Raw genomic sequence first — 27,771 nt, forward strand, 5'->3', positions numbered from 1 at the left:
CCGAACGGGGGGTGTTCAGCTCATCCCTAGTGATGATTCCAATCAATGGGCCCAGGATAGCAGTAATGTGGCCCTCGCTCTGGTCTATGGGGGGAGGGGGGACAGGTGGAGGACCTTGAGGGATTTAATCATCTTCTGAAATTCCCGGGACTCCCCCGGGAAGAATATCCAATCATTTCCTTCTGGATGATCGATCGATACTCCGGGGTCAGATCCGTCCACCTTCACGATATAATCTTTTCCTAATGAAACATTTACAGATCAGATGAAATCTACAAAGTTTCTTCACCCAGAAAAATGTGATGACGACTTTTCACTGCCAATTTCCGAGGAATTCCCATCCCCCGCCCTCCTCTGTAATGGACTGTAAAATGTAAATGTCAAAGTTTCCGGGACATAAAAAGATTTGATTGTTAGAAGAAGAAAAGAGGGCGTGGCCCTTTAAATGAGGAGAGATGAGTCAATGTAACAAGAGAAGTTTTAATTATCACAATAAAAATCATGACAAAGCAAAATATCATTATTGTTACCGAGAGCCAAAAATTCCCGACAAATATCCCGAGTTTGTTTCCTGGGTGTCAGAGGACCGCCCACTTCCTGCGTCCTGAGGATGATGTCAGGACTGCCAAATAAATATTCCCTCGTCTGACCCAGACAGCCAACAATCATCTGAGCGATCGTTCGCGACACCGATCACTCCATACACACCGATCACTCGGATCACACCGATCACTCCATACACACTGATCACACCGATCACTCCATACACACCGATCACTCGGATCACACCGATCACTCCGATCACTCCATACACACTGATCACACCGATCACTCCATACACACCGATCACTCGGATCACACTGATCACTCGGATCACACCATACACACTGATAACTCCGATCACTCCGATCACTCCGATCACACCATGTTCTCCACTGCCATACAGGTGACTTCTATTATTCCAGTCTGTAGGAGATTGGATTCATATATTATTTTTATTATTATTTACTATTATTTGTAGTATTTTTCTTCTTTGTTATTATTAATATTGTTGTTAGTGGTGGTGGTATTTTTTTATATTTGTGTTATTATTATCAATATTTGTATTATTATTATTAGTAGTGGTCATTTTTATTGTTGAGATTATTATTTGTTGTTATGATTCTTCTTCTCATTATTGTTAGTTGCGTTCCATTCAATGGAGCCGTTCTAATGGGAGCGACTCAAGTCACTTGGTCTTAGGGAAAGGTCGCTGCACCATTTGGGGGCGACTTCAGAGCGACTTGCATTGACTTCTATTAGGCCCCTTTCAGACTGGGGCGGGAGCTGCGGTGGCGGTATAACGCCGCTAAAAATAGCTGCGCTATACCGCCGGGATTGCCGCGGGAATCAGCCGCTAGCGGTGCGGTATTAACCCCCGCTAGCGGCCGATAAAGGGTTAATACCGCCCGCAATGCGCCTCTATAGAGGCGCATTGCGGGCGGTATTGCCGCGGTTTCCCATTGTTTTCAATGGGAAGGAGCGGTGAAGGAGCGGTATACACGCCGCTCCTCTCACCGCTCCAAAGATGCCGCTGACAGGAGATTTTTTTGTCTCCCGCCAGCGCATCGCCTCAGTGTGAAAGCCCTTGGGGTCCCACATTGAGTCTGCAGTAAAGGAGTTTTTCAGGCGAGATAGCAGCGCTATTTTTAGCGCTGTACCGCCTGAAAAACTCCTCAATGTGAAAGGGGCCTAACAGAGGTCGTTTGTAAGCTGCGCTGAAGTCCCGCTGTAAGGGGCGGGTTCAGAGTCGGGTGACTTTGAAGCCGCACAAGTGTGAATCGAGACTTATTGTTGTTATCATTATTTGTAGTATTGTTATTATTGTTTTTAATATGATTTGTAGTACAAGTGGAACCTCGGATTACAAGTATAATCTGTTCCAGGAAAGCACTCTCATATCAAAGCGAGTTTCCCCATAGAAGTCAATGGAAAGGAAAATAATTAGTTCTGCATTGACTTCTATTGCATGCAATACCGCATGGGGTCAGAGGTGGAGGTGGGGAGCCGGAGAGCCTCGGAAATACTCGGGACAGCTCGGCTGAACTCAGAAACCCTTGGGAACTGAGTATTTTTGAGTATTTCCGAATATCTCCAAGTATTTCTGATCGGCTCCACTTAGCTCCGAACCTCTGACCAAATGCGGTACTGCACACGGCTGTGGCTTGAATCCTGCTTGTTTTCTGAGACAACACTCGCAAACCGAGTCAGGATTTAAAAAAATAAAAAATGCTTGTGTTGTGAAACACATCCGCGTTACACGCAATCCGATGTTTCACTGTTTTGTTATTATTAGTAGTATTATTATTATTGTTTTTAATATGATTTGTAGTATGGTTATTATTATTTATATTTTTGTTATTATTCCTATTAGCTTACATAGTTAGTCAGGTCGAAAAAAAAGACACAAGTCCCTCCACTACCAACCAACATCTTCTATTCATTTGTAAAATACAAACTCGGATCCATTCAATGTATCACAAAAGTCATTACAAATGGGCATTTTCAGAGAAAGAAGAAATTTGATAGAAAAAAATATATATATATTAATCAATGAAATGAAGTCGCATGTTTTTGTTTTGTACATAAAACTTCAAAATCTATAAAAAAAAAACCTCTCTGACCTTTTTTAGGCCGGTGGTTGGACTTTAATAAGGCGATATAGAAAACTTCCGCGCCTCGGGCAGTCCCAAAACTTTTAAATGAAATGCGAAGTTTATGGGAAGAATGGAATAAGTGGGACATTTATTGAGGGAACTTCAGTGATTTCACATTGATGACATTTTACCCAAATTCTTGACAATAATGTTGTGAATTTATAGAAAATAAAATAAAACGAAGGAACCTTTAAGGCTGGAATGAGATTTAATGTTTCAGAGGAAAATAAAACAAAAGCACAAAAAAGGAACTTGAAACGTTTAAAGAGACTGATGGCCAGATTCAGAAAGAGTTAAGCCGGCGTATCAGAGTAGAGTATCAGAAGATACGCCGCCGTAACTCTGAATCTGCGCCGTCGTATCTTTAAGTGTATTCTCAAAATGGGATACACTTAAATCTAGCTAAGATACGATGGCCTGCGCCGTCGTATCTTAGCTTTCTATTTAGGCCGGCCGCTAGGGGCGTTGAACGGTGATTTACGCCTAGAATGCGTAAATCAGCGAGATACGCCTATTCACGAACGTACGCTTGCCCGTAGCAGTAAAGATACGCCGTTTACGTAAGGCGTTTTCAGGCGTAAAGTTAGTCCACCAAAAAGCTGGCCCAGCCAATGTTAAGTATGGGCGTCGGACCCGCGTCGAATTTTGAAATTTTTACGTCGTTTGCGTAAGTCGTCAGTTAATGGGGCTGGGCGTCATTTACGTTCACGTCAAAACCAATGAGTCTTTGCGGCGTAATTTGGAGCATGCGCACTGGGATACGTCCACGGACGGCGCATGCGCCGTTCGTTCAAAACGTCATTTACGTGGGGTCATGCTTTATTTACATAAAACACGCCCACCTCTTCACAATTTGAATTAGGCGCGCTTACGCCGGGACATTTACGCTACGCCGCGGTAACTTAGGACGCAAGTGCTTTGTGAATACAGCACTTGCCTCTCTAACTTACGGCGGCGTAGCGTATATGAGACACGCTACGCCTGCCTAACGTTAGGCATAGGTACGTGAATCTGGCTATGAATGTTTTTTGTGTTTTTTTTCCAGTGTACTTTATTGTTATGTGATATCATTTAATAACAGTAACTTACACAAAAAAACTGAGAGGGAAAAAATGACAACTGGTTGTGTATTGTGTCACATTGATGTCATTTTAGTTATTATTCCTTTTTTATTTTTTTATTTTATCACTTAAAAAAAAAAAAAAAATAACAAAATTTACCAAAATATATTAAAAAACACGGAAAGAATATTTCTATATTTTCTTTTCCTGATGGTGATTATGTTGCAGTGTTGAACGGCGAAATTAAAGGCCAATTTTACCAAAATTCGGGCAAATGTGAAATCTGTCGTTTCGCCTGGAAATCTCTGAAATGCGTCGCTGATTCTTGCAACCCAGAAACAAGTTCGACAATCTGCCTTCCCCTGTTTGTTTTTTTCTTCATGCAAATAATAATCAGTCTCCTGGCCAAAGAAAAGTCATAATATCGGCATGAAAGGGATAAGAAAAGCTTTAGAAATACAAACTCGTTATTGATTACCGATAAATGTGATCAGATTGATGTCAAGAATTTCTCTCTGGAAGTTTTTTCCTTCCAATGAAGTCACAAAGTGGAGAACGCAAAGCTGAGCGCAGGAGGCAGGGCCGGATACGGGTGGAGAGGTCGGAGCGCCCTCTAGTGGAAGTATTGAGCACTACAACCAGCTCATTGATCCAAATCCGTACCATTGCTGTAGATCAGATCATTTCCATCAGTAAAAAGGCAGAATTGATCAGATTCACCCCGATGCCGATCAGCAGAATGCCTTACTTCTTCCTGGAATCCTAATTCTTTATAAATATAGAACAATGCGGAAAGGCTTCTTTACAGTCAGGCCCTGTACACACGAGGAGACATGTCCGATGAAATCGGTCCGCGGACCGTTTTCATCGCACGTCTCCTGGGATATTTTGGTCTGATGTGTGTACACACCATCAGACCAAAATCCCTGCGGACAGAGAACGCGGTGACGTGGCGGTGACAGTGACGTGGCGACGTGCGCAAACCAGGAAGTTCAATGCTTGCACGCATGCATCGAATCAATTTGACGCATTCGCGGGATTTCGGTCCGCTGTACATGACATGTCCGACGGACAGGTTTCCAGCGGACAAGTTTCTAAGCATGCTAAAAAAACTTTTGTCCGCTGGAAAACGGTCCGATAGGCCGTACACATGACCGAACATGTCTGATCGGACATGTTCGGTCGTGTGTACGGGGCCTAAGAGGTGTGAAAATGTGGAATGGACTCCCTGCAGAGGTGGTTCTGGCCAGATCAGTAGATTGGATTCTTTCCTAAATGTACAGAATATAACTGGATAGTAACATTTATAGGGAAAGGTGATCCGGGGGAAATCCGATTTCCTCTTGGGGATCAGGAAGGAATCTTTCCCCTGCTGGAGGAAATTAAATCGTGTTTTGCTGGGCTTTCCCCTTCCTCTGGATCACCTGTGTGTGAGGGGTTGTGTATATGGGATTGTGTCATTTATTTTTATTTATTTTATTCCTTTTATTGGTTGGACTGGATGGACTTGTGTCTTTTTTCAACCTGACTAATTATCTGTAACAATCCCTGGTGTTCCTTCAACATTTGTATCTGTTCTGATGAGTGCAGACGTTGGACTGAATGTGCCCCCCGGGCAGGGCTGCTGTTAGAAATCACAGGGCCCCCTACAGCCTACCTGGCAGGGCCCCCCGAAATGTAGCAAAAAAAACATTATTAGCGAACACAAACATAACAGAGAATCTGTGTGACTTGACCTTTTTTAAATAGTTTTGTGAAATCTTTAAAAAAAAATTATAATTTAGAAAAAAAAGTTAATTTTTTTTTAAATTATTTTATTTTACAATTTAGATTTTTTTTTACAATTTGTTATTTTAGTACGAAACAGGTAAGCCATCAGCGCCATTGGGGGGGGGGGCAGCACAGTCACACACAGGGGGGGATCAGAAGCAGGCAGAACAGGGAGGGGGAAGCAATTACAAGAATAATTCCCTGTGTCTGTGTCTCTCCCTGCAGCAGCTGAAAGCCAGCAGGAGGAAGAGAAACCGTCTTTCAGCTGCAGCAGAGAGATGCACAGGGCATCCTTCTGTAATTGGCCCTCCGGCCGACCACACCAATTCTCTCTGCTGTCCAATTCCCTCTGCTGTCTGGGCCCCCCTGTGTACCTGGGCCCACTACAGAAGGACTGGTGGTCCTCAGGGGTCAAGTCCTGGGGAAAAAAGGGTGGGAACTCCAACCCAAGATCCCCTCCCCCACCAAAAAAAAAGAACGCCAAGTGAACTTCCAGACTTTCACTGCAGAACTGAAATAATTTCCCAGATGGTGAAAAGTCGGTGAAATCTGAACGTTCTTCTCTGTTTTATTCTTCCAGAACACGAAGAAGATCCACCGTCTGTCCAGACACTTCCACAAGTCCGCTATAAAAGGTAAGGATGGAAACGAATATTCCACGACAACCAATCACACTTCATTTCAGTAGAGACAAACACTGATTGGTCACTTTGGGCTTTCCCATTGGGAACGTCGATCTGTTCCCGTTTCCTTGCTCCGGGTTTTGTGACATAAAGGGACAGAGATCAGAGGAAGAGTCGTCACTAATAATAATAATCTTCTGTCTGTTTTAGTGATTGTCGGAAGTCAGGATGAGGGGACAGTCACCAATAGCTTCGCATCGTTTATCCACGGGATCCGCCCCGCGCACCTCTCCGATATAGTGCGCCACAGAAGTAAGCGCATGATCCTGGACAGCATTGGCGTTGGATTAATCGGAAGCACAACACACGTCTTCAATATCATCCTGAAATATTGTCAGGTATGTTCAATATCATCCTTCTATATAGACCTTCACATTGCTCCGGGGGTTCCCATCCTTCTATATAGACCTTCACATTGCTCCGGGGATCTCATCCTTCTATATAGACCTTCACATTGCTCCGGGGATCTCATCCTTCTATATAGACCTTCACATTGCTCCGGGGATCCCATCCTTCTATATAGACCTTCACATTGCTCCGGGGATCTCATCCTTCTATATAGACCTTCACATTGCTCCGGGGATCTCGTCCTTCTATATAGACCTTCACATTGCTCCGGGGTTCCCGTCCTTCTATATAGACCTTCACATTGCTCCGGGGATCCCGTCCTTCTATATAGACCTTCACATTGCTCCGGGGTTCCCATCCTTCTATATAGACCTTCCCATTGCTCCGGGGATCTCATCCTTCTATATAGACCTTCACATTGCTCCGGGGATCTCATCCTTCTATATAGACCTTCACATTGTTCCGGGGATCTCATCCTTCTATATAGACCTTCACATTGCTCCGGGGATCTCATCCTTCTATATAGACCTTCACATTGCTCCGGGGATCTCATCCTTCTATATAGACCTTCACATTGCTCCGGGGATCTCATCCTGCTATATAGACCTTCACATTGCTCCGGGGGTTCCCATCCTTCTATATAGACCTTCACATTGCTCCGGGGATCTCATCCTTCTATATAGACCTTCACATTGCTCCGGGGATCTCATCCTTCTATATAGACCTTCACATTGCTCCGGGGATCCCATCCTTCTATATAGACCTTCACATTGCTCCGGGGATCTCATCCTTCTATATAGACCTTCACATTGCTCCGGGGATCTCGTCCTTCTATATAGACCTTCACATTGCTCCGGGGTTCCCGTCCTTCTATATAGACCTTCACATTGCTCCGGGGATCCCGTCCTTCTATATAGACCTTCACATTGCTCCGGGGTTCCCATCCTTCTATATAGACCTTCCCATTGCTCCGGGGATCTCATCCTTCTATATAGACCTTCACATTGCTCCGGGGATCTCATCCTTCTATATAGACCTTCACATTGTTCCGGGGATCTCATCCTTCTATATAGACCTTCACATTGCTCCGGGGATCTCATCCTTCTATATAGACCTTCACATTGCTCCGGGGATCTCATCCTTCTATATAGACCTTCACATTGCTCCGGGGATCTCATCCTGCTATATAGACCTTCACATTGCTCCGGGGATCCCATCCTTCTATATAGACCTTCACATTGCTCCGAGGATCTCATCCTTCTATATAGACCTTCACATTGCTCTGGGGTTCCCATCCTTCTATATAGACCTTCACATTGCTCCGAGGATCTCATCCTTCTATATAGACCTTCACATTGCTCCGGGGATCTCATCCTTCTATATAAACCTTCACATTGCTCCGGGGGTTTTAATCATCCTTCTATATAAACCTTCACATTGCTCCGGGGTTCCCATCCTTCTATATAGACCTTCACATTGCTCCGGGGATCTCATCCTTCTATATAAACCTTCACATTGCTCCGGGGTTCCCATCCTTCTATATAGACCTTCATATTGTTCCGGGGATCTCATCCTTCAATATAGACCTTCACATTGCTCCAGGGATCTCATCCTTCTATATAGACCTTCACATTGTTCCGGGGATCTCATCCTTCTATATAGACCTTCACATTGCTCCAGGGATCTCATCCTTCTATATAGACCTTCACATTGCTCCGGGGATCTCATCCTTCTATATAAACCTTCACATTGCTCCGGGGTTCCCATCCTTCTATATAGACCTTCACATTGCTCCGGGGATCTCATCCTTCAATATAGACCTTCACATTGTTCCGGGGATCTCATCCTTCTATATAAACCTTCATATTGTTCCGGGGATCTCATCCTTCAATATAGACCTCAACATTGCTCCGGGGATCTCATCCTTCTATATAGACCTTCACATTGCTCCGAGGATCTCATCCTTCTATATAGACCTTCACATTGCTCCGGGGATCTCATCCTTCTATATAGACCTTCACATTGCTCCGGGGATCTCATCCTTCTATATAGACCTTCATATTGCTCCGGGGATCTCATCCTTCTATATAGACCTTCACATTGCTCCGGGGATCTCATCCTTCTATATAGACCTTCATATTGCTCCGGGGATCTCATCCTTCTATATAGACCTTCACATTGCTCCGGGGATCTCATCCTTCTATATAGACCTTCACATTGCTCCGGGGATCTCATCCTTCTATATAGACTTTCACATTGCTCCGGAGATCTCATCCTTCTATATAGACCTTCACATTGCTCCGGGGATCTCATCCTTCTATATAGACCTTCACATTGCTCCGGGGTTCTCATCCTTCTATATAGACCTTCACATTGCTCCGGGGTTCCCATCCTTTTTTGAATTTTTTACATTGTTCTGGGGATCTCCAGCCTCCAAGGGTTGGAATTGATTCCAATCTCAGGAACATCCAGAGCCTCACCATCACATTTATTACCCAATTTCAACGTGGAATCCAAAGTAAAGAAATGTCCCCATGTTCCAATGATTATCGATTATTTCTGGTCTTTTTGAGAATACAGATGTTTCAGTTTTTCATTATCCATGTGTTCAGTGTCAGACCTGGAGAAGCTTGCAGGAAATATTCAGCCTTGATTTTTATTCTTTTTCAGGATCTGCATTTTAGCACGTACGGAAATACTTCTCATTGCTCAGTTTATGGGCAGAAAGGTTTGAAGATCTCCCCCACCCTGGCCGCGTACGCTAATGGAGTGGCTGTAAGTATAGCCGACCACGATTAATAAACCCCGGAGACCAGAAGACGGTGGAAGGTGTCTAATAATGTCTTGTTGGTTCAGGTTCACTCCATGGATTTTGATGACACGTGGCACCCCGCCACCCACCCGTCCGGGGCCGTCCTTCCAGCTCTATTGGCACTGACACAGATGCTTTCCCAAGAAAGGCGAGTCACTGGAGAGGAGCTTCTGATGGCTTTCAATGTTGGAATTGAGATTCAAGGAAGATTGATGGGATTTTCAAAGGAAGCAAATAACATTCCTAAAAAGTGAGTTGTTACAAAAGTCATCATTTTCATAATTGTAATTATCAGTGTTCTATCATAATATATGGATACATCTATACCCAGGCATCGTCTTATCCTACTTCTTTACAGACAAGATTAGTCACCAAGGGGGTCTTTTTTATGCTACAGGGCTCTGTATAGAACACTTGAGTTCCTCCTCCCATTGAACCTCTATGGCAGTGATGGTGAACCTTGGCACCCCAGATGTTTTGGAACTACATTTCCCATGATCCTCATGCACTCTGCATTGTAGTTGAGCATCACGGGAAATGTAGTTCCAAAACATCTGGGGTGCCAAGCTTCACCATCACTGCTCTATGGGCTTGTTGGACATTCTATTCCAAAACCAAGGCCATTGATATGGAGTTGGCCTCTTTGTGGCTATAATGTCCCCCAATCTTTTGGGAAGATTTTCTACAAAAGTTTGGAGGGTGTCTGTAGGAATTTTCGCACATTTGTGAGGTCAGGTTCTGATATTGGATGCGAACACCTGGCTCACCATCAGTGTTCCAATTCATCCCAAAAGGTGATCAGTAGGGTTGAGGTCAGGGCTCTGTGCAGGACACTCAAGTTCCTCCACACAAAACTGGTCACCCCATGTCTTTATGGAGGTGACTTTGTACACGGGAAGGGGGGGATAGTCATGCTAAAACAGAAAAGAGTGTTTAATAGGGTAGAGGTCCAAAGGTGTTCAGTAGGGTTAATATCAGGGCTCTGTGCAGGACACTCACGTTCCCCCATGACCGCAAACCTACTGAACACCTTTGGAATGAGATCCGATCCCCAAAGTATTCAGTAGGGTTGAGGGCATGTACTGATATTGGATGAGAAGATTTGATCCCAAAGGTCTTCCAAAAGTAGGGAGGTCAGGGCTCTGTGCAGGACACCGGATTTCCTCCACACCAAAATAGTCACCCCATGTCTTTATGGAGCTGGCTTTGTAAATAGGGGTAGTGGGGGGGCACTGTCATGGTGGAATAGAATAGAAGAACCTTCCTTAGACTGTTATTTTATACACCCCAAGGAAGAAATTAAACCTTGGCCCTTCTCTACTCAATGCTATTGCTTTTCTATCCTGTATTATTGAATACATTATAATTGGAAATGTTTGCTCATTACAGATTTCATCCACCTTCCGTAGTTGGAACCATGGGAAGTGCTGCCGCCTCTGCCAAGCTTCTTTCATTAGATAAGGAACAATGCATGCACGCCCTGGCAATCGCTGCCTCTTTGGCTGGTGCCCCAATGGCCAATGCCGCTACTCTGGCCAAGCCTTTACACATTGGCAATGCTACAAGGTTAGGCATGGAAGCTGCTATTCTGGCTGCTAAAGGAATGGAGGCCAATTCCCTCATACTGGATGATGTCCCAGGCTGCGCCGGTTTTAGTGCATTTTATGGTGACTACCAACCTAAGTCACTGGCATTCCCTGGTAAACAGTATGAGTTCCTTCTAGCAAAGCAAGACATTGCCTTTAAGTCTTTCCCGGCACATCTGGGGATGCACTGGGTAGCCGATGCTGCGGTCACAGTCAGAAATAGATATATGGAGCACTACGGTTCTTTTGACCCATCTGCTATCCAATCTATAGTCCTCAGAGTCCCGATCTCCAAATACATCAATAGGCCTTATCCAGAGTCAGAGCACCAGGCCCGGCACTCCTTCCAGTTCAACGCTTGCACGGCTCTCCTGGATGGCAAAGTCACCATCGCTTCCTTCAATGATGATCACATGTTTCGAAAAGACCTTCAGCATCTTCTGAGCAAGGTGGTGGTGGAGCATCCTCAGGACAACGTGGCCAACTTTGATAAGATGTACGGTGAAGTGTCTTTGCTGCTGAAGAACGGGGATGTGATGGTCGGTAAATGTGACACTTTCTACGGCCACTGGAGGAAGCCCCTGAGCAGAGAGTCCCTTCTGAAGAAATTTGTGACCAATGCCAGAACCGTTCTCGGGGATGACCAGATCCAAGGTGTCATCCAGATGGTGGACGACCTGGAGAGCGTCACAGACAGTTCACAACTACCTCTGCTGCTTCAATAATTCTGTGTGGTCAACGGGAATCTCAGGAAAAGGACACTCATTAAACATTCAACTCTTTGTTTTATGTGGAGTGGGGAATGGCTGAACCTCCATTGGGTTTTCATTGGGAGGAATTACTTTTCTTGTAGGCACAACAGAAAGTGAGATAAAATCCTTCCACAATGAGGGGACTTCCCTCCTCGACAGTTCATCAGAACAATTGTCCTCATTGGAAGATTTCCCCTCTTCTGGCGACAAATCTACATTTTGGATTTCCCATCATTTACAGTCACCAGGACAAGTGGAGAGGGAGAATCTCCATAGTGGGGCCCCAGACCTGACAGAGGATTAACCCTTCCACACTCCACCTGAAACTTCCAAAAAATTGGTTCTACAATTTAGGAGCAAAATATTCAAAGCTTCATTATGGTTTAAAAAACGTAAACGGTTCTTCTGTTTTCAACTGAAAATTCTAAAGCTGGACTTTGGGATGTCATTTCATTATTCGATGTAAAAGTTACATTAAATTTCTAGTTAATTTATAAGAAATAAACAATCAATATATTTATATATTTTTTTAAATGCCAATAACGGGAACCAGAATGGTAAGATTGGTGTAGGGCCAAATGTTTATAGGGAAGTACAGCCCATTTGTCTTCTATATATATTATATATTGTGTATTTATATTTAAATATATTTTTATAGATTCATCAGCCATTGAAAATCTTTATTCTTAATGTAACAGAATGGTGAGTGATCGGTGCTTGGGGGTGGGGGGATGTCTGGTCTGAACCACCAAAATCTGAAAAAAAAAACCCCACTCAGCACCATGATCCCCCCGAACTTTGACCTCTGATAGTTGTAAAGAACACAAGGCAATGTACAACTCCTTCAATGTGAATGCAAAAATTATATGTTTGTTGAATCAAAGCAAATCGTGTTTGTGTTTTTTATTACCTGGGAGGGGAAGGAGTCAGGTCATGGTGGGTGAGGATTGGGTTCATGGTGGGTGAGGATTGGGTTCATGGTGGGTGAGGATTGGGGTCATGGTGGGTGAGGATTCGGGTCATGGTGGGTGAGGATTGGGCTCATGGTAGGTGAGGATTGGGGTCATGGTAGGTGAGGATTGGGGTCATGGTAGGTGAGGGTTCGGGTCATGGTGGGTGAGGGTTCGAGTCATGGTGGGTGAGGATTGGGGTCATGGTGGGCGAGGATTGGGGTCATGGTAGGTGAGGATTGGGGTCATGGTAGGTGAGGATTGGGGTCATGGTAGGTGAGGATTGGGATCATGGTGGGTGAGGATTCGAGTCATGGTGGGTGAGGATTGGGGTCATGGTGGGTGAGGATTGGAGTCATGGTAGCTGAGGATTTGGTGTATAGTGGCTGAGGATTGGAGTCATGGTGGGGGAGGATTTGGGTTCATGGTGGGTAGGAATGCGTGTCATGGTGGGTGAGGATTCAGGTCATGGTGGGGAAGGATTGGGGTCATGGTGGGTGAGGATTCGGGTCATGGTGGGTGAGGATTCGGGTCATGGTAGGTGAGGATTGGGGTCATGGTAGGTGAGGGTTCGAGTCATGGTGGGTGAGGGTTCGAATCATGGTGGGTGAGGATTGGGGTCATGGTGGGCGAGGATTGGGGTCATGGTAGGTGAGGATTGGGGTCATGGTAGGTGAGGATTGGGGTCATGGTGGGTGAGGATTGGGGTCATGGTGGGTGAGGATTCGAGTCATGGTGGGTGAGGATTTGGGTCATGGTGGGTGAGGATTGGAGTCATGGTAGCTGAGGATTTGGTGTATAGTGGCTGAGGATTGGAGTCATGGTGGGTGAGGATTTGGGTTCATGGTGGGTAGGAATGCGTGTCATGGTGGGTGAGGATTCGGGTCATGGTGGGGGAGGATTCGGGTCATGGTGGGTGAGGATTCGGGTCATGGTGGGTGAGGATTTGGGTCATGATGGGTGAGGATTGGGGTCGTGGTAGGTGAGGATTGGAGTCATGGTAGCTGAGGATTTGGTGTATAGTGGCTGAGGATTGGCGTCATGGTGGGGGAGGATTTGGGTTCATGGTGGGTAGGAATGCGTGTCATGGTGGGTGAGGATTCGGGTCACGGTGGGTGAGGATTGGGTTGATGTTGAGTGAGGATTCCGGTCATGGTGGGGATGATTGGGTTCATGATGGGTGGGGATTCCGGTCATGGTGGGGGAGGATTTGGGTTCATGGTGGGTAGGAATGCGTGTCATGGTGGGTGAGGATTCGGGTCATGGTGGGTGAGGATTCGGGTCATGGTGGGTGAGGATTGGGGTCATGGTAGGTGAGGGTTCGAGTCATGGTGGGTGAGGGTTCGAATCATGGTGGGGGAGGATTGGGGTCATGGTAGGTGAGGATTCGGGTCATGGTGGGTGAGGATTCGGGTCATGGTGGGTGAGGATTGGGGTCATGGTGGGTGAGGATTGGGGTCATGGTGGGTGAGGATTTGGTGTATAGTGGCTGAGGATTGGGTTCATGGTGGGTGAGGATTGGGTTCATGGTGGGTGAGGATTCCGGTAATGGTGGGTGACGATTCGGGTCATGGTGGGGGAGGATTCGGGTCATGGTGGGGGAGGATTCGGGTCATGGTGGGGGAGGATTCGGGTCATGGTGGGGAAGAATTCGGGTCTTGGTGGGGAAGAATTCGGGTCATGATGGGTGAATTTTGGGGTCATGGTGGATGAGGATTGGGGTCATGGTGGGTGAGGATTGGGGTCATGGTAGGTGAGGATTCGAGTCATGGTAGCTGAGGATTTGGTGTATAGTGGCTGAGGATTGGAGTCATGATGGGTAGGAATGCGTGTCATGCTGGGTGAGGATTGGGGTCATGGTAGATGAGGATTGGGGTCATGGTGGGTGAGGATTCGAGTCATGGTAGCTGAGGATTTGGTGTATAGTGGCTGAGGATTGGGGTCATGGTGGGTGAGGATTGGGGTCATGGTGGGTGAGGATTGGAGTCATGGTGGGTAGGAATGCGTGTCATGGTGGGTGAGGATTGGGTTCATGGTGGGTGAGGATTCCGGTCATGGTGGGTGACGATTCGGGTCATGGTGGGTGACGATTCGGGTCATGGTGGGTGACGATTCGGGTCATGGTGGGTGACGATTCGGGTCACGGTGGGTGACGATTGGGTTGATGTTGGGTGAGGATTCCGGTCAGGGTGGGGATGATTGGGTTCATGATGGGTGGGGATTCCGGTCATGGTGGGTGAGGATTGGGTTCATGTTGGGTGAGAATTCCGGTCATGGTGGGTGAGGATTCGGGTCATGGTGGGGGAGGATTCGGGTCATGGTGGGGAAGAATTCGGGTCATGGTGGGGAAGAACTCGGGTCATGGTGGGGAAGAATTCGGGTCATGATGGGTGAATTTTGGGGTCATGGTGGATGAGGATTGGGGTCATGGTGGGTGAGGATTGGGGTCATGGTAGGTGAGGATTCGAGTCATGGTAGCTGAGTATTTGGTGTATAGTGGCTGAGGATTGGAGTCATGGTGGGTAGGAATGCGTGTCATGCTGGGTGAGGATTGGGGTCATGGTAGATGAGGATTGGGGTCATGGTGGGTGAGGATTCGAGTCATGGTAGCTGAGGATTTGGTGTATAGTGGCAAAGGATTGGGGTCATGGTGGGTGAGGATTGGAGTCATGGTGGGTAGGAATGCGTGTCATGGTGGGTGAGGATTGGGTTCATGTTGGGTGAGGATTCCGGTCATGGTGGGTGAGGATTGGGTTCATGGTGGGTGAGGATTCCGGTCATGGTGGGTGAGGATTGGGTTCATGATGGGCGAGTATTGGGGTCATGGTGGGTGAGGATTGGGGTCATGGTGGGTGAGGATCCGGGTCATGGTGGGTGAGGATCCGGGTCATGGTGGGTGAGTATTCCGGTCATGGTGGGTAAGGATCCGAGTCATGGTGGGTGAGGATTGGGGGTCATGGTGGGTAAGGATCCGAGTCATGGTGGGTGAGGATTGGGGTCATGGTGGGTGAGGATTGGGTTCATGATGGGTGGGGATTAAGGTTCATGGTTCACCAGTAAACAGTTGGGGCATTATTCCTCCCACTGGCACCATATCTCCCCCAAAGATGGGGCATTGTTTGCTCCCACTGGGACAGTCCAGCCCCCACCTAAAGTCTAAACTGGCCCTTTGGTTAGAAGGTTTGGAGCCCCCCCAAAAAAACATCAGGCGCTTCCTAACCCACAACCCTAGGGCTCCCCAAGTATTAGAAAAAAAGGAAAACTGCGCTAGACAAATAAACAGGATAAAAGGCAGCAGCTCAAACGTGGGATACACACAGCATATATAAGCAAACAAAATGGTAAACTGCACCAATAATATAAAGTCCACATCAGTCCTTAGGATGACATAAAAAAGATGTATAATGTCCCAAACATACACCCGTGTTAAGCAGCTAGTTAAATAAATGGCCGCTTATCAAAAGGCAATCACAAAAGCGCATTCGGCTATAACCCAGCCACGGCCTTTGGCTTGCATGCAGAGTAACTGAACCAGGAAGCAGACCATCACCCAGGATGTTCCTCAGCCTGTCGGAAGGTCCATGATATTGTTTAGGTGAAAAGGAAGGAGACGGACCATAGTGTAATGCCGTCTTAATGGTTTAATAATTAAAAGTAATGTACAGTAAAAACCCTCTATTACCTGTATCAGGTGATCACACAATGGGGGGGTCCCTCTATTACCTGTATCAGGTGATCACACAATGGAGGGGTCCCTCTATTACCTGTATCAGGTTAGCACACAATGGGAGGTCCCTCTATTACCTGTATCTGTACAGTAAAACCCTCTATTACCTGTATCAGGTGAGCACAGAATGGGGGGGTCCCTCTATTACCTGTATCAGGTGATCACACACTGAGGGTCCCTCTATTACCTGTATCAGGTGATCACACACTGAGAGTCCCTCTATTACCTGTATCAGGTGAGCACACAATGGAGGGGTCCCTCTATTACCTGTATCAGGTGATCACACAATGCAGGGGTCCCTCTATTACCTGTATCAGGTGAGCACACAATGGGGGGGTCCCTCTATTACCTGTATCAGGTGATCACACAATGCAGGGGTCCCTCTATTACCTGTAACAGGTGAGCACACAATGCAGAGGTCCCTCTTTTACCTGTATCAGGTAATCACACAATGGAGGGGTCCCTCTATTACCTGTATCAGGTGAGCACACAATGGAGGGGTCCCTCTATTAACTGTATCAGGTGATCACATGATAGGGGGGTCCCTCTATTACCTGTGTCAGGTGAGCACACAATGGGGGGTCCCTCTATTACCTGTATCAGGTGAGCACACAATGGGGGGTCCCTCTATTACCTGTATCAGGTGAGCACACAATGGGGGGGGTCCCTCTATTACCTGTATCAGGTGAGCACACAATGGGGGGTCCCTCTATTACCTGTATCAGGTGAGCACACAATGGGGGGTCCCTCTATTACCTGTATCAGGTGAGCACACAATGGGGGGGGTCCCTCTATTACCTGTATCAGGTGAGCACACAATGGGGGATCCCTCTATTACCTGTATCAGGTGAGCACACAATGGGGGGGTCCCTCTATTACCTGTATCAGGTGAGCACACAATGGAGGGGTCCCTCTATTACCTGTATCAGGTGAGCACACAATGGGGGGTCCCTCTATTACCTGTATCAGGTGAGCACACAATGGGGGGTCCCTCTATTACCTGTATCAGGTGAGCACACAATGGGGGGGGTCCCTCTATTACCTGTATCAGGTGAGCACACAATGGGGGATCCCTCTATTACCTGTATCAGGTGAGCACACAATGGGGGGGGTCCCTCTATTACCTGTATCAGGTGAGCACACAATGGAGGGGTCCCTCTATTACCTGTATCAGGTGATCACACGATGGAGGGGTCCCTCTATTACCTGTATCAGGTGATCACACAATGGAGGGGTCCCTCTATTACCTGTATCAGGTGATCACACAATGGGGAGTCCCTCTATTATCTGTATGAGGTGATCACACGATGGGGGGTCCTTCTATTACCTGTATCAGGTGATCACACAATGGGGGAGTCCTTCTATTACCTGTATCAGGTGATCACACAATGGAGGGGTCCCTCTATTACCTGTATCAGGTGAGCACGGGATGGGGGGGTCCCTCTATTACCTGTATCAGGTGATCACACAATGAGGGGTCCCTCTATTACCTGTATCGGGTGATCACACAATGGAGGGGTCCCTCTATTACCTGTGTCAGGTGAGCACACAATGGGGGGGGTGTCCCTCTATTACCTGTATCAGGTGAGCACACAATGGAGGGGTCCCTCTATTACCTGTATCAGGTGATCACACAATGGAGGGGTCCCTCTATTACCTGTGTCAGGTGAGCACACAATGGGGGGGGAGGGTCCCTCTATTACCTGTATCAGGTGATCACACAATGGAGGGGTCCCTCTATTACCTGTGTCAGGTGAGCACACAATGGGGGGGGGTGTCCCTCTATTACCTGTATCAGGTGAGCACACGATGGGGGGTCCCTCTATTACCTGTATCAGGTGAGCACAGGATGGGGGGTCCCTCTATTACCTGTATCAGGTGATCACACAATGGGGAGTCCCTCTATTACCTGTATCAGGTGATCACACAATGGGGGGGGGGGTCCCTCTATTACCTGTGTCAGGTGAGCACACAATGGGGGGTCCCTCTATTACCTGTATCAGGTGAGCACGGGATGGGGGGGGTCCCTCTATTACCTGTATCAGGTGAGCACACAATGGAGGGGTCCCTCTATTACCTGTATCAGGTGATCACACAATGCAGGGGTCCCTCTATTACCTGTATCAGGTGAGCACACAATGGGGGGGTCCCTCTATTACCTGTATCAGGTGATCACACAATGCAGGGGTCCCTCTATTACCTGTAACAGGTGAGCACACAATGCAGAGGTCCCTCTTTTACCTGTATCAGGTAATCACACAATGGAGGGGTCCCTCTATTACCTGTATCAGGTGAGCACACAATGGAGGGGTCCCTCTATTAACTGTATCAGGTGATCACACAATGGAGGGGTCCCTCTATTACCTGTATCAGGTGATCACACAATGGGGAGTCCCTCTATTACCTGTATGAGGTGATCACACGATGGGGGGTCCTTCTATTACCTGTATCAGGTGATCACACAATGGGGGAGTCCTTCTATTACCTGTATCAGGTGATCACACAATGGAGGGGTCCCTCTATTACCTGTATCAGGTGAGCACGGGATGGGGGGGTCCCTCTATTACCTGTATCAGGTGATCACACAATGAGGGGTCCCTCTATTACCTGTATCGGGTGATCACACAATGGAGGGGTCCCTCTATTACCTGTGTCAGGTGAGCACACAATGGGGGGGGTGTCCCTCTATTACCTGTATCAGGTGATCACACAATGGGGGGGGGGTCCCTCTATTACCTGTGTCAGGTGAGCACACAATGGGGGGTCCCTCTATTACCTGTATCAGGTGAGCACGGGATGGGGGGGGTCCCTCTATTACCTGTATCAGGTTGTAACGGCTACCCACTGGTAGTGAGGGGTATCGGCCGTTGGAGACGTCCTTTTCCCTGGCAAGCTGCGATATGCAGGTACCGCCGGTATATCCCATCGAACGCCCTTCCAAGAAACGAGACGTGCTACGTTTGAAGGGTCAAGCAGACTCCCTTTATTTGGCATATTTCACCTGCTTATATCTGGTTACAACTGTTACAAGAACAATGACAGTTTCCGCCCTCCCCTTTTCCCAGTAGGGGGCTTCAACACAGACCCCCTGAAACAATGACATCTCCTTGAATTAATCACTTGACCAGTTTCTAGACACTTCGGCACCTCACCCCACTTAACATTTCCTGGCCAGGCACATAGAATTCAATTAACCTTTAAAACAATTATCACTCACACATAATCCCCATCAGCATACACCTCACAGGGGGGCTGTTTACCTGCACACAAAAGAGGGTTCATTATCTATGCGAAGAGTACATTAGCATTCAACAATGAAAAGAAACTTGTCCAATTAACCCTTTGAGCTCAGAATACAATGTGGTACATCCAATGGTGACAAGCCATGCAGTTCCTTGTAGTCCCCCTGCACGAAGATTATAACTGTCTCGGCAGCATGCATGTGTCCGTTACACTACTCCCCCTTTGTGGAACACTCCGGCAGACCCGGATTGATCTTTTTCGGATCAACTTGGGGATGTCCGGTCTGCTGTTAGGGTAAAAGTTCAGTTTGCCTGGACAGTCCGTCGGCATTCCCATTGAATCTGCCAGGGCGGTATTGGATAGAAAAATTGTAGGGTTGTAGGGCCAAGCTCCATCTTAGCAAGCGCCCATTATCTCCGGCTACTCGGTTCAGCCATACTAGTGGGTTATGGTCCGTGATCAGGGTGAATTCCTGACCATACAGGTAGGGTGTGAGCTTCTTTAAGGCCCAAACCAGGGCTAAACATTCCTTTTCCACGGCCGCGTAGCTCACTTCCCTGGGTAATAGTTTTCTACTCAGGTACGCGACAGGGTGTTCTCCTCCATCCTCCCCGATCTGGCTTAGAACTGCCCCCAGTCCGTACATGGACGCATCGGTATGAACGACAAATCTTTTGTTAGGGACGGGGGCAGATAGGACAGGTGCGTTGATCAATGCTTGTTTCAAGGTTTGGAATGCTGTTTCACAGGCGGGAGACCACAGGACTACTCTAGGCAAATTCTTTTTGGTCAAATCCGTCAGGGGTTTGGCAATGGTACTATAGTCAGGGACAAATTTTCTGTAATACCCCGCTGTCCCTAGAAATGCCAGTACCTGGGTCTTAGTGTGGGGAGTTGGCCAATTGGCTACAGCCTCAACCTTAGCGGGTTCTGGTCGTTGTTTCCCACACCCCACTCTGTGTCCCAAGTACTGGACTTCTGCCATCCCGAAATTACATTTTTCTGGTTTCAGGGTTAGGCCCGCGGCCCTAATCTGATCCAGTACAGCCTCAACATGCCTCAAGTGTTCCCCCCAAGTCTCACTATAGATCGCAATGTCATCCAGGTACGCGCAAGCAAAATCCTGGAAGCCATCAAGGAGGCGGTCCACTAAGCGCTGAAATGTGGCTGGGGCGTTCTTCATCCCAAATGGCATGACCTTGAACTGGAATAAGCCAAATGGGGTGACAAATGCCGACTTAGGGATAGCCTCTTTGGACAGGGGAATCTGCCAATACCCTTTGCACAGATCGATTGTGGTCAGATAACGTCCCCTGGCAATACGATCTAATAGCTCGTCTACTCGGGGCATGGGGTAGGCATCTGTCACGGTTTTGTCATTGAGGCGTCGGTAATCGACACAGAATCGGGTTGTTCCGTCCTTTTTGGGTACTAGGACAACGGGCGAGGCCCAGGGGCTGTCAGATGGTTCTATGATCCCCAGTCTTAACATTTCTTGTATTTCCTTCCTCATCTCCTCTTTTACTACCTCAGGGATTCTGTAGGGAGTCTGTCTGAGAGGGTTTTGTCCTGGGGTCTCTACGTAGTGAGTCGCTAAGAGAGTGTACCCGGGCTCCTGGGAAAATGTCAGTCCTTTCTCAGTTATCAATTGTCGCATCTGTCCCTTTTCTGCGGGAGGTAACCGCTCCCCTAGCTGTATCGTATTGAGCAGAGTCTTAGGTTCCGAATCTGCTAATAGATCTGGGATGGGTAAGCTGTCGGGGTCTTCAGTGGCTGGAATACATATGGCTGCTACATCCTCTGGTCTTTCCTGATACTCTTTTAATAAGTTTACATGAAAGGATTTCTGGACCCTTTCATCTTGGCTGCTGGCAATTACATATGTAGTATCGCAGACTTGCGCTACTACTTTGTAAGGGCCCTGCCATGAGGTCTGGAGCTTATTCCCTTTGACAGGCCTAAGCACCAGCACCTTCTGGCCCACTTGAAACGTTCTCTGACGGGCGCCCCGGTCGTACCAGTGTTTCTGTCGTCCCTGGGCCGTTTGGAGATGGTCCCGTGCCATCCGAGCTAAATGTTCCATGCGGTCCCGCATTTCCAGCACATATGGCACAATGGGGACACCTTCATGTTCTGTCTCGCCCTCCCAGTGCTCCCGGATGAGGTCGAGGGGGCCTCGCACTCTCCGTCCATAGAGCAGCTCGAAGGGAGAGAACCCTGTGGATTCCTGCGGTACCTCTCGATAGGCAAACAAGAGGTGCGGCAAAAATCGCTCCCAGTCTCTGTATTCCGCCGTAAAGGTCCGCAGCAATTGCTTGAGGGTACCATTAAAGCGTTCACAGAGACCGTTGGTCTGAGGGTGGTACGGTGAACTAAGCAGGGTCTTAATACCGCAGACCTTCCATAACTGTTGGGTTAGATCTGCAGTAAACTGGGTCCCTCGGTCGGACAGGATTTCCTGAGGGAACCCCACTCGGGTGAATATCCCGACGAGCGCACTGGCAACAGTGTCCGCCTGAATATTCGTCAGAGCGATGGCCTCCGGGTAGCGGGTAGCATAGTCTACTACAGTAAGAATGTATTTCTTACCTGAGGGACTGGGGTTAGGTAGAGGTCCCACTAGGTCGACTGCTACCCTGCTAAACGGTTCCTCGATCACGGGCATAGGTGACAGTCGAGCCTTAGGGTGGTCCCCTCTTTTTCCTACCCGTTGGCATACGTCACAGGTGCTGCAGTAACGTCGCACATCCTTCGAGATCCCTGGCCAAAAGAAAGTCTGGGTGATCCTGTAGGTGGTGCGGTTACCCCCTAGGTGCCCTGCCAACGGAATGTCGTGGCCGATTCGGAGAAGTTCCAACCGGTACTTTCTGGGTACCACTAGTTGGCGCTTTTGCGAAGGGACACCGCCTCTCTTTCTGCCTTCAGTCAATCTGTATAACCTGTCACCCTCCCATATAAAACGTTCCCGCTCATCCCCTCTACTGTCTGCTAATTCTCGATACTTTTGAAGGGTGGAGTCCTCCCTAGTTTCCCTCCCAAATTCCTCTGGGGTGTCCCAAGCTATGGGTCTCTCTACCGTAGTGGGGTTACATGTCGGTTCTTGGCTTACCTGGGTCTCCTGGCCTGTTGTAGGATCATCTGTGATACGGGTCTGTGAGCGGGTGGTCACGGGGCAAGCTGCATCAGGTGTAGGTAGATACGCCAAAGTCAGAGGGCCAATGTCGTTGCCCAGCACAACCTCGGCCGGTAGGTTGTCCATGATACCAACGGTGGTCTTTCCTGACCCGACTCCCCAGTCTAAGTGCACCCGGGCGGTGGGTAAGCGGAATACAGCGCCCCCTGCGACCCGGACGGCAATTGTACGAGTGGAGACGTTCTCTGGCTTTACCAGATGTTTTTGAACCAGAGTGATAGTGGCCCCGGTATCTCTTAAGCCTTGTGCTACTTGTCCATTCACCCGTACCTCCTGACGGTGATGCTGACGGTTATCTGGGGAGGCAGCTTGTATTGGGTCTGCCTCATACAAAATCCCCAGACATTCCTCCGGGCCCCCCTCGGTCTCCAGGCAGTGGGCCGCAGAGGGACGTGATGGAGTGACTTCTGTGTTGGGTGTTGTACGTCTCCAATTGTTATTTGTAGCTCTTAGAGGGCAATAACGAGCAATATGTCCCGTGTTGCTGCAGTGATGGCACGTCACCCTAGACGAAGCCCGGGGGTAGTTGTTAGGCCCCTGAGGACGTGGTGGTCCTGGTGGAACTGGAGCCCGAAACTCTGGGCGTGGGGTGACGGTTGGAGTACGCGGTACCACCTTCTGAGCCAGCCGCATAGTACCCTGGCTTACTTTCCTTGTTTCCGCGTACTCATCTGCTAGCCGAGCCGCCTCGTTTAAGTTAGCGGGACGGCGATCTCGTACCCAGTCTTGTATGTCTGCGGCCAGGTCTTGGAAGAAATGTTCCATTAGGAACAGCTGTAATACTTCCTCCCCGGTGTTGGCCTTGCACCCTTGGACCCAATGGGATGCCACCCTTTGTAACTGGTTGGCCCATTCCATGTGGGAGTCCACAGCCTTCTTCTTGGACTCCCGGAAGCGACGGCGGTAGGCTTCAGGAGTTACGGCGTATCGGGTTAGCAGCGCCTTTTTAACTTGCTGGTATTGTAAAATATCCTCTGGGGCGAGAGCCCGAAAGGCTTCATTGGCTTTGCCCGACAATTTCCCCGACAAAATAGTGACCCATTGGTCTGGTGGTACCTGGTGTAGTGAGCACTGCCTCTCAAAGTCCGCCAAATATCCATCGATTTCCTCCTCACTTTCTACAAAAGCTTTAAATGCAGTGAACGGTATTTTCTTTCCTGTAGCAGCAGGTGGGGGGGTAGGAACTGCAGGTGTAATAGGCTGTCTCGCTCTTACCAGTTCCAGTTCTTGTCCCCTCTTCGTTTGTATTTCTTCCCTTGCTTCCCGGAACAGCTGGTTGATTAGTTCCACGGACGTTTCTGGATACAAGGATAATCTCCGCTGTACAATCCCAGTAATTACATCTTCTTCGCTGACCGGTGCAAGGGGCTCCGTTCCTTCCATGGATCCATCCATTTCGTCCAGCTCCAGCAGGTCAGCTATCAGCTCCCTCCGTGGTCTGTTGCTGGCGCTCCTACCACGAATCTCCAATAGATCTTTCAGTGTGGATCTTTTCAGCCTGGCGTACTGCGACTCCATTCAGAACTTGCTCTTTGGATAAAAGGACCATCCCACTGCTACCAACCAATGTAACGGCTACCCACTGGTAGTGAGGGGTATCGGCCGTTGGAGACGTCCTTTTCCCTGGCAAGCTGCGATATGCAGGTACCGCCGGTATATCCCATCGAACGCCCTTCCAAGAAACGAGACGTGCTACGTTTGAAGGGTCAAGCAGACTCCCTTTATTTGGCATATTTCACCTGCTTATATCTGGTTACAACTGTTACAAGAACAATGACAGTTTCCGCCCTCCCCTTTTCCCAGTAGGGGGCTTCAACACAGACCCCCTGAAACAATGACATCTCCTTGAATTAATCACTTGGCCAGTTTCTAGACTCTTCGGCACCTCACCCCACTTAACATTTCCTGGCCAGGCACATAGAATTCAATTAACCTTTAAAACAATTATCACTCACACATAATCCCCATCAGCATACACCTCACAGGGGGGCTGTTTACCTGCACACAAAAGAAGAGTTCATTATCTATGCGAAGGGAACATTAGCATTCAACAATGAAAAGAAACTTGTCCAATTAACCCTTTGAGCTCAGAATACAATGTGGTACATCCAATGGTGACAAGCCATGCAGTTCCTTGTAGTCCCCCTGCACGAAGATTATAACTGTCTCGGCAGCATGCATGTGTCCGTTACACAGGTGATCACACAATGGGGGGGGTCCCTCTATTACCTGTCAGGTGAGCACACAATGGGGGGTCCCTCTATTACCTGTATCAGGTGAGCACACAATGGGGGGGGTCCCTCTATTACCTGTATCAGGTGAGCACACAATGGGGGATCCCTCTATTACCTGTATCAGGTGAGCACACAATGGGGGGGGGTCCCTCTATTACCTGTATCAGGTGAGCACACAATGGAGGGGTCCCTCTATTACCTGTATCAGGTGATCACACGATGGAGGGGTCCCTCTATTACCTGTATCAGGTGATCACACAATGGAGGGGTCCCTCTATTACCTGTATCAGGTGATCACACAATGGAGGGGTCCCTCTATTACCTGTATGAGGTGATCACACGATGGGGGGTCCTTCTATTACCTGTATCAGGTGATCACACAATGGGGGAGTCCTTCTATTACCTGTATCAGGTGATCACACAATGGAGGGGTCCCTCTATTACCTGTATCAGGTGAGCACGGGATGGGGGGGTCCCTCTATTACCTGTATCAGGTGATCACACAATGAGGGGTCCCTCTATTACCTGTATCGGGTGATCACACAATGGAGGGGTCCCTCTATTACCTGTGTCAGGTGAGCACACAATGGGGGGGGGTGTCCCTCTATTACCTGTATCAGGTGAGCACACAATGGAGGGGTCCCTCTATTACCTGTATCAGGTGATCACACAATGGAGGGGTCCCTCTATTACCTGTGTCAGGTGAGCACACAATGGGGGGGGAGGGTCCCTCTATTACCTGTATCAGGTGATCACACAATGGAGGGGTCCCTCTATTACCTGTGTCAGGTGAGCACACAATGGGGGGGGGGGGTCCCTCTATTACCTGTATCAGGTGAGCACACGATGGGGGGTCCCTCTATTACCTGTATCAGGTGATCACACAATGGGGAGTCCCTCTATTACCTGTATCAGGTGATCACACAATGGGGGGGGGGGGGTCCCTCTATTACCTGTGTCAGGTGAGCACACAATGGGGGGTCCCTCTATTACCTGTATCAGGTGAGCACGGGATGGGGGGGGTCCCTCTATTACCTGTATCAGGTGATCACACAATGGGGGGGGTCCCTCTATTACCTGTGTCAGGTGAGCACACAATGGGGGGTCCCTCTATTACCTGTATCAGGTGAGCACATGATGGGGGGGTCCCTCTATTACCTGTATCAGGTGATCACACGATGTAGGGGTCCCTCTATTACCTGTATCAGGTGAGCACACAATGGGGGGGTCCCTCTATTACCTGTATCAGGTGAGCACGGGGTGGGGGGTCCCTCTATTACCAGTATCAGATGAGCACACAATGGGGGGGTCCCTCTATTACCTGTATCAGGTGAGCACACAATGGGGGGGGTCCCTCTATTACCTGTATCAGGTGATCACACAATGGGGGGGGGGGTCCCTCTATTACCTGTATCAGGTGATCAAACAATGGAGGGGTCCCTCTATTACCTGTATCAGGTGATCACACAATGGGGGGGGGTCCCTCTATTACCTGTATCAGGTGATCACACAATGGGGGGGGGTCCCTCTATTACCTGTGTCAGGTGATCAAACAATGGAGGGGTCCCTCTATTACCTGTATCAGGTGATCACACAATGGGGGGGTCCCTCTATTACCTGTATCAGGTGATCACACAATGGGGGGGTCCCTCTATTACCTGTATCAGGTGATCACACAATGGGGGGGGGGCCCTCTATTACCTGTATCAGGTGATCACACAATGGGGGGGTCCCTCTATTACCTGTATCAGGTGATCACACAATGGGGGGGTCCCTCTATTACCTGTATCAGGTGATCACACGATGGGGGGGGGGTCCCTCTATTACCTGTATCAGGTAAACACAGGATGGGGGGGTCCCTCTATTACCTGTATCAGGTGATCACACAATGGGGGGGGGTCCCTCTATTACCTGTATCAGGTGAGCACGGGATGGGGGGGGGTCCCTCTATTACCTGTATCAGGTGAGCACGGGATGGGGGGGTCCCTCTATTACCTGTATCAGGTGAGCACATGATGGGGGGGGTCCCTCTATTACCTGTATCAGGTGAGCACGGGATGGGGGGGTCCCTCTATTACCTGTATCAGGTGAGCACACAATGGGGGAGGGGTCCCTCTATTACCTGTATCAGGTGAGCACACAATGGGGGGGTCCCTCTATTACCTGTATCAGGTGAGCACGGGATGGGTCCCTCTATTACCTGTATCAGGTGAGCACGGGATGGGGGGGTCCCTCTATTACCTGTATCAGGTGAGCACACAATGGGGGGGTCCCTCTATTACCTGTATCAGGTGAGCACGGGATGGGGGAGTGGTCCCTCTATTACCTGTATCAGGTGATCACACAATGGGGGGGGGCCCCTCTATTACCTGTATCAGGTGAGCACACAATGGGGGGGGTCCCTCTATTACCTGTATCAGGTGAGCACAGGATGGGGGGGTCCCTCTATTACCTGTATCAGGTGATCACACAATGGGGTGGTCCCTCTATTACCTGTATCAGGTGATCACACAATGGGGGGGTCCCTCTATTACCTGTATCAGGTGAGCACGGGATGGGGGGGTCCCTCTATTACCTGTATCAGGTGAGCACGGGATGGGGGGGGTCCCTCTATTACCTGTATCAGGTGAGCACATGATGGGGGGGTCCCTCTATTACCTGTATCAGGTGAGCACGGGATGGGGGGGTCCCTCTATTACCTGTATCAGGTGAGCAC

The 27,771-nt window shown here is 48.6% G+C and overlaps 1 protein-coding gene across 1 annotated transcript; it reads left to right on the plus strand.

Moving 5' to 3' along the window:
- Window positions 1-646: 646 nt before the first annotated feature.
- Window positions 647-12,591, plus strand: LOC120921925 (cis-aconitate decarboxylase-like). Its single transcript, XM_040334432.1, has 6 exons — window positions 647-946; window positions 6,108-6,162; window positions 6,361-6,548; window positions 9,229-9,333; window positions 9,415-9,620; window positions 10,760-12,591. Exons 1-6 carry the CDS (start codon window positions 926-928, stop codon window positions 11,679-11,681), a joined length of 1,497 nt encoding a protein of 498 aa, XP_040190366.1. The 5' UTR covers window positions 647-925; the 3' UTR covers window positions 11,682-12,591.
- Window positions 12,592-27,771: the final 15,180 nt, after the last annotated feature.

This window comes from Rana temporaria (genome assembly GCF_905171775.1).
Source record: "Rana temporaria chromosome 9 unlocalized genomic scaffold, aRanTem1.1 chr9e, whole genome shotgun sequence".
Taxonomy (NCBI): Eukaryota; Metazoa; Chordata; class Amphibia; order Anura; family Ranidae; genus Rana; species Rana temporaria.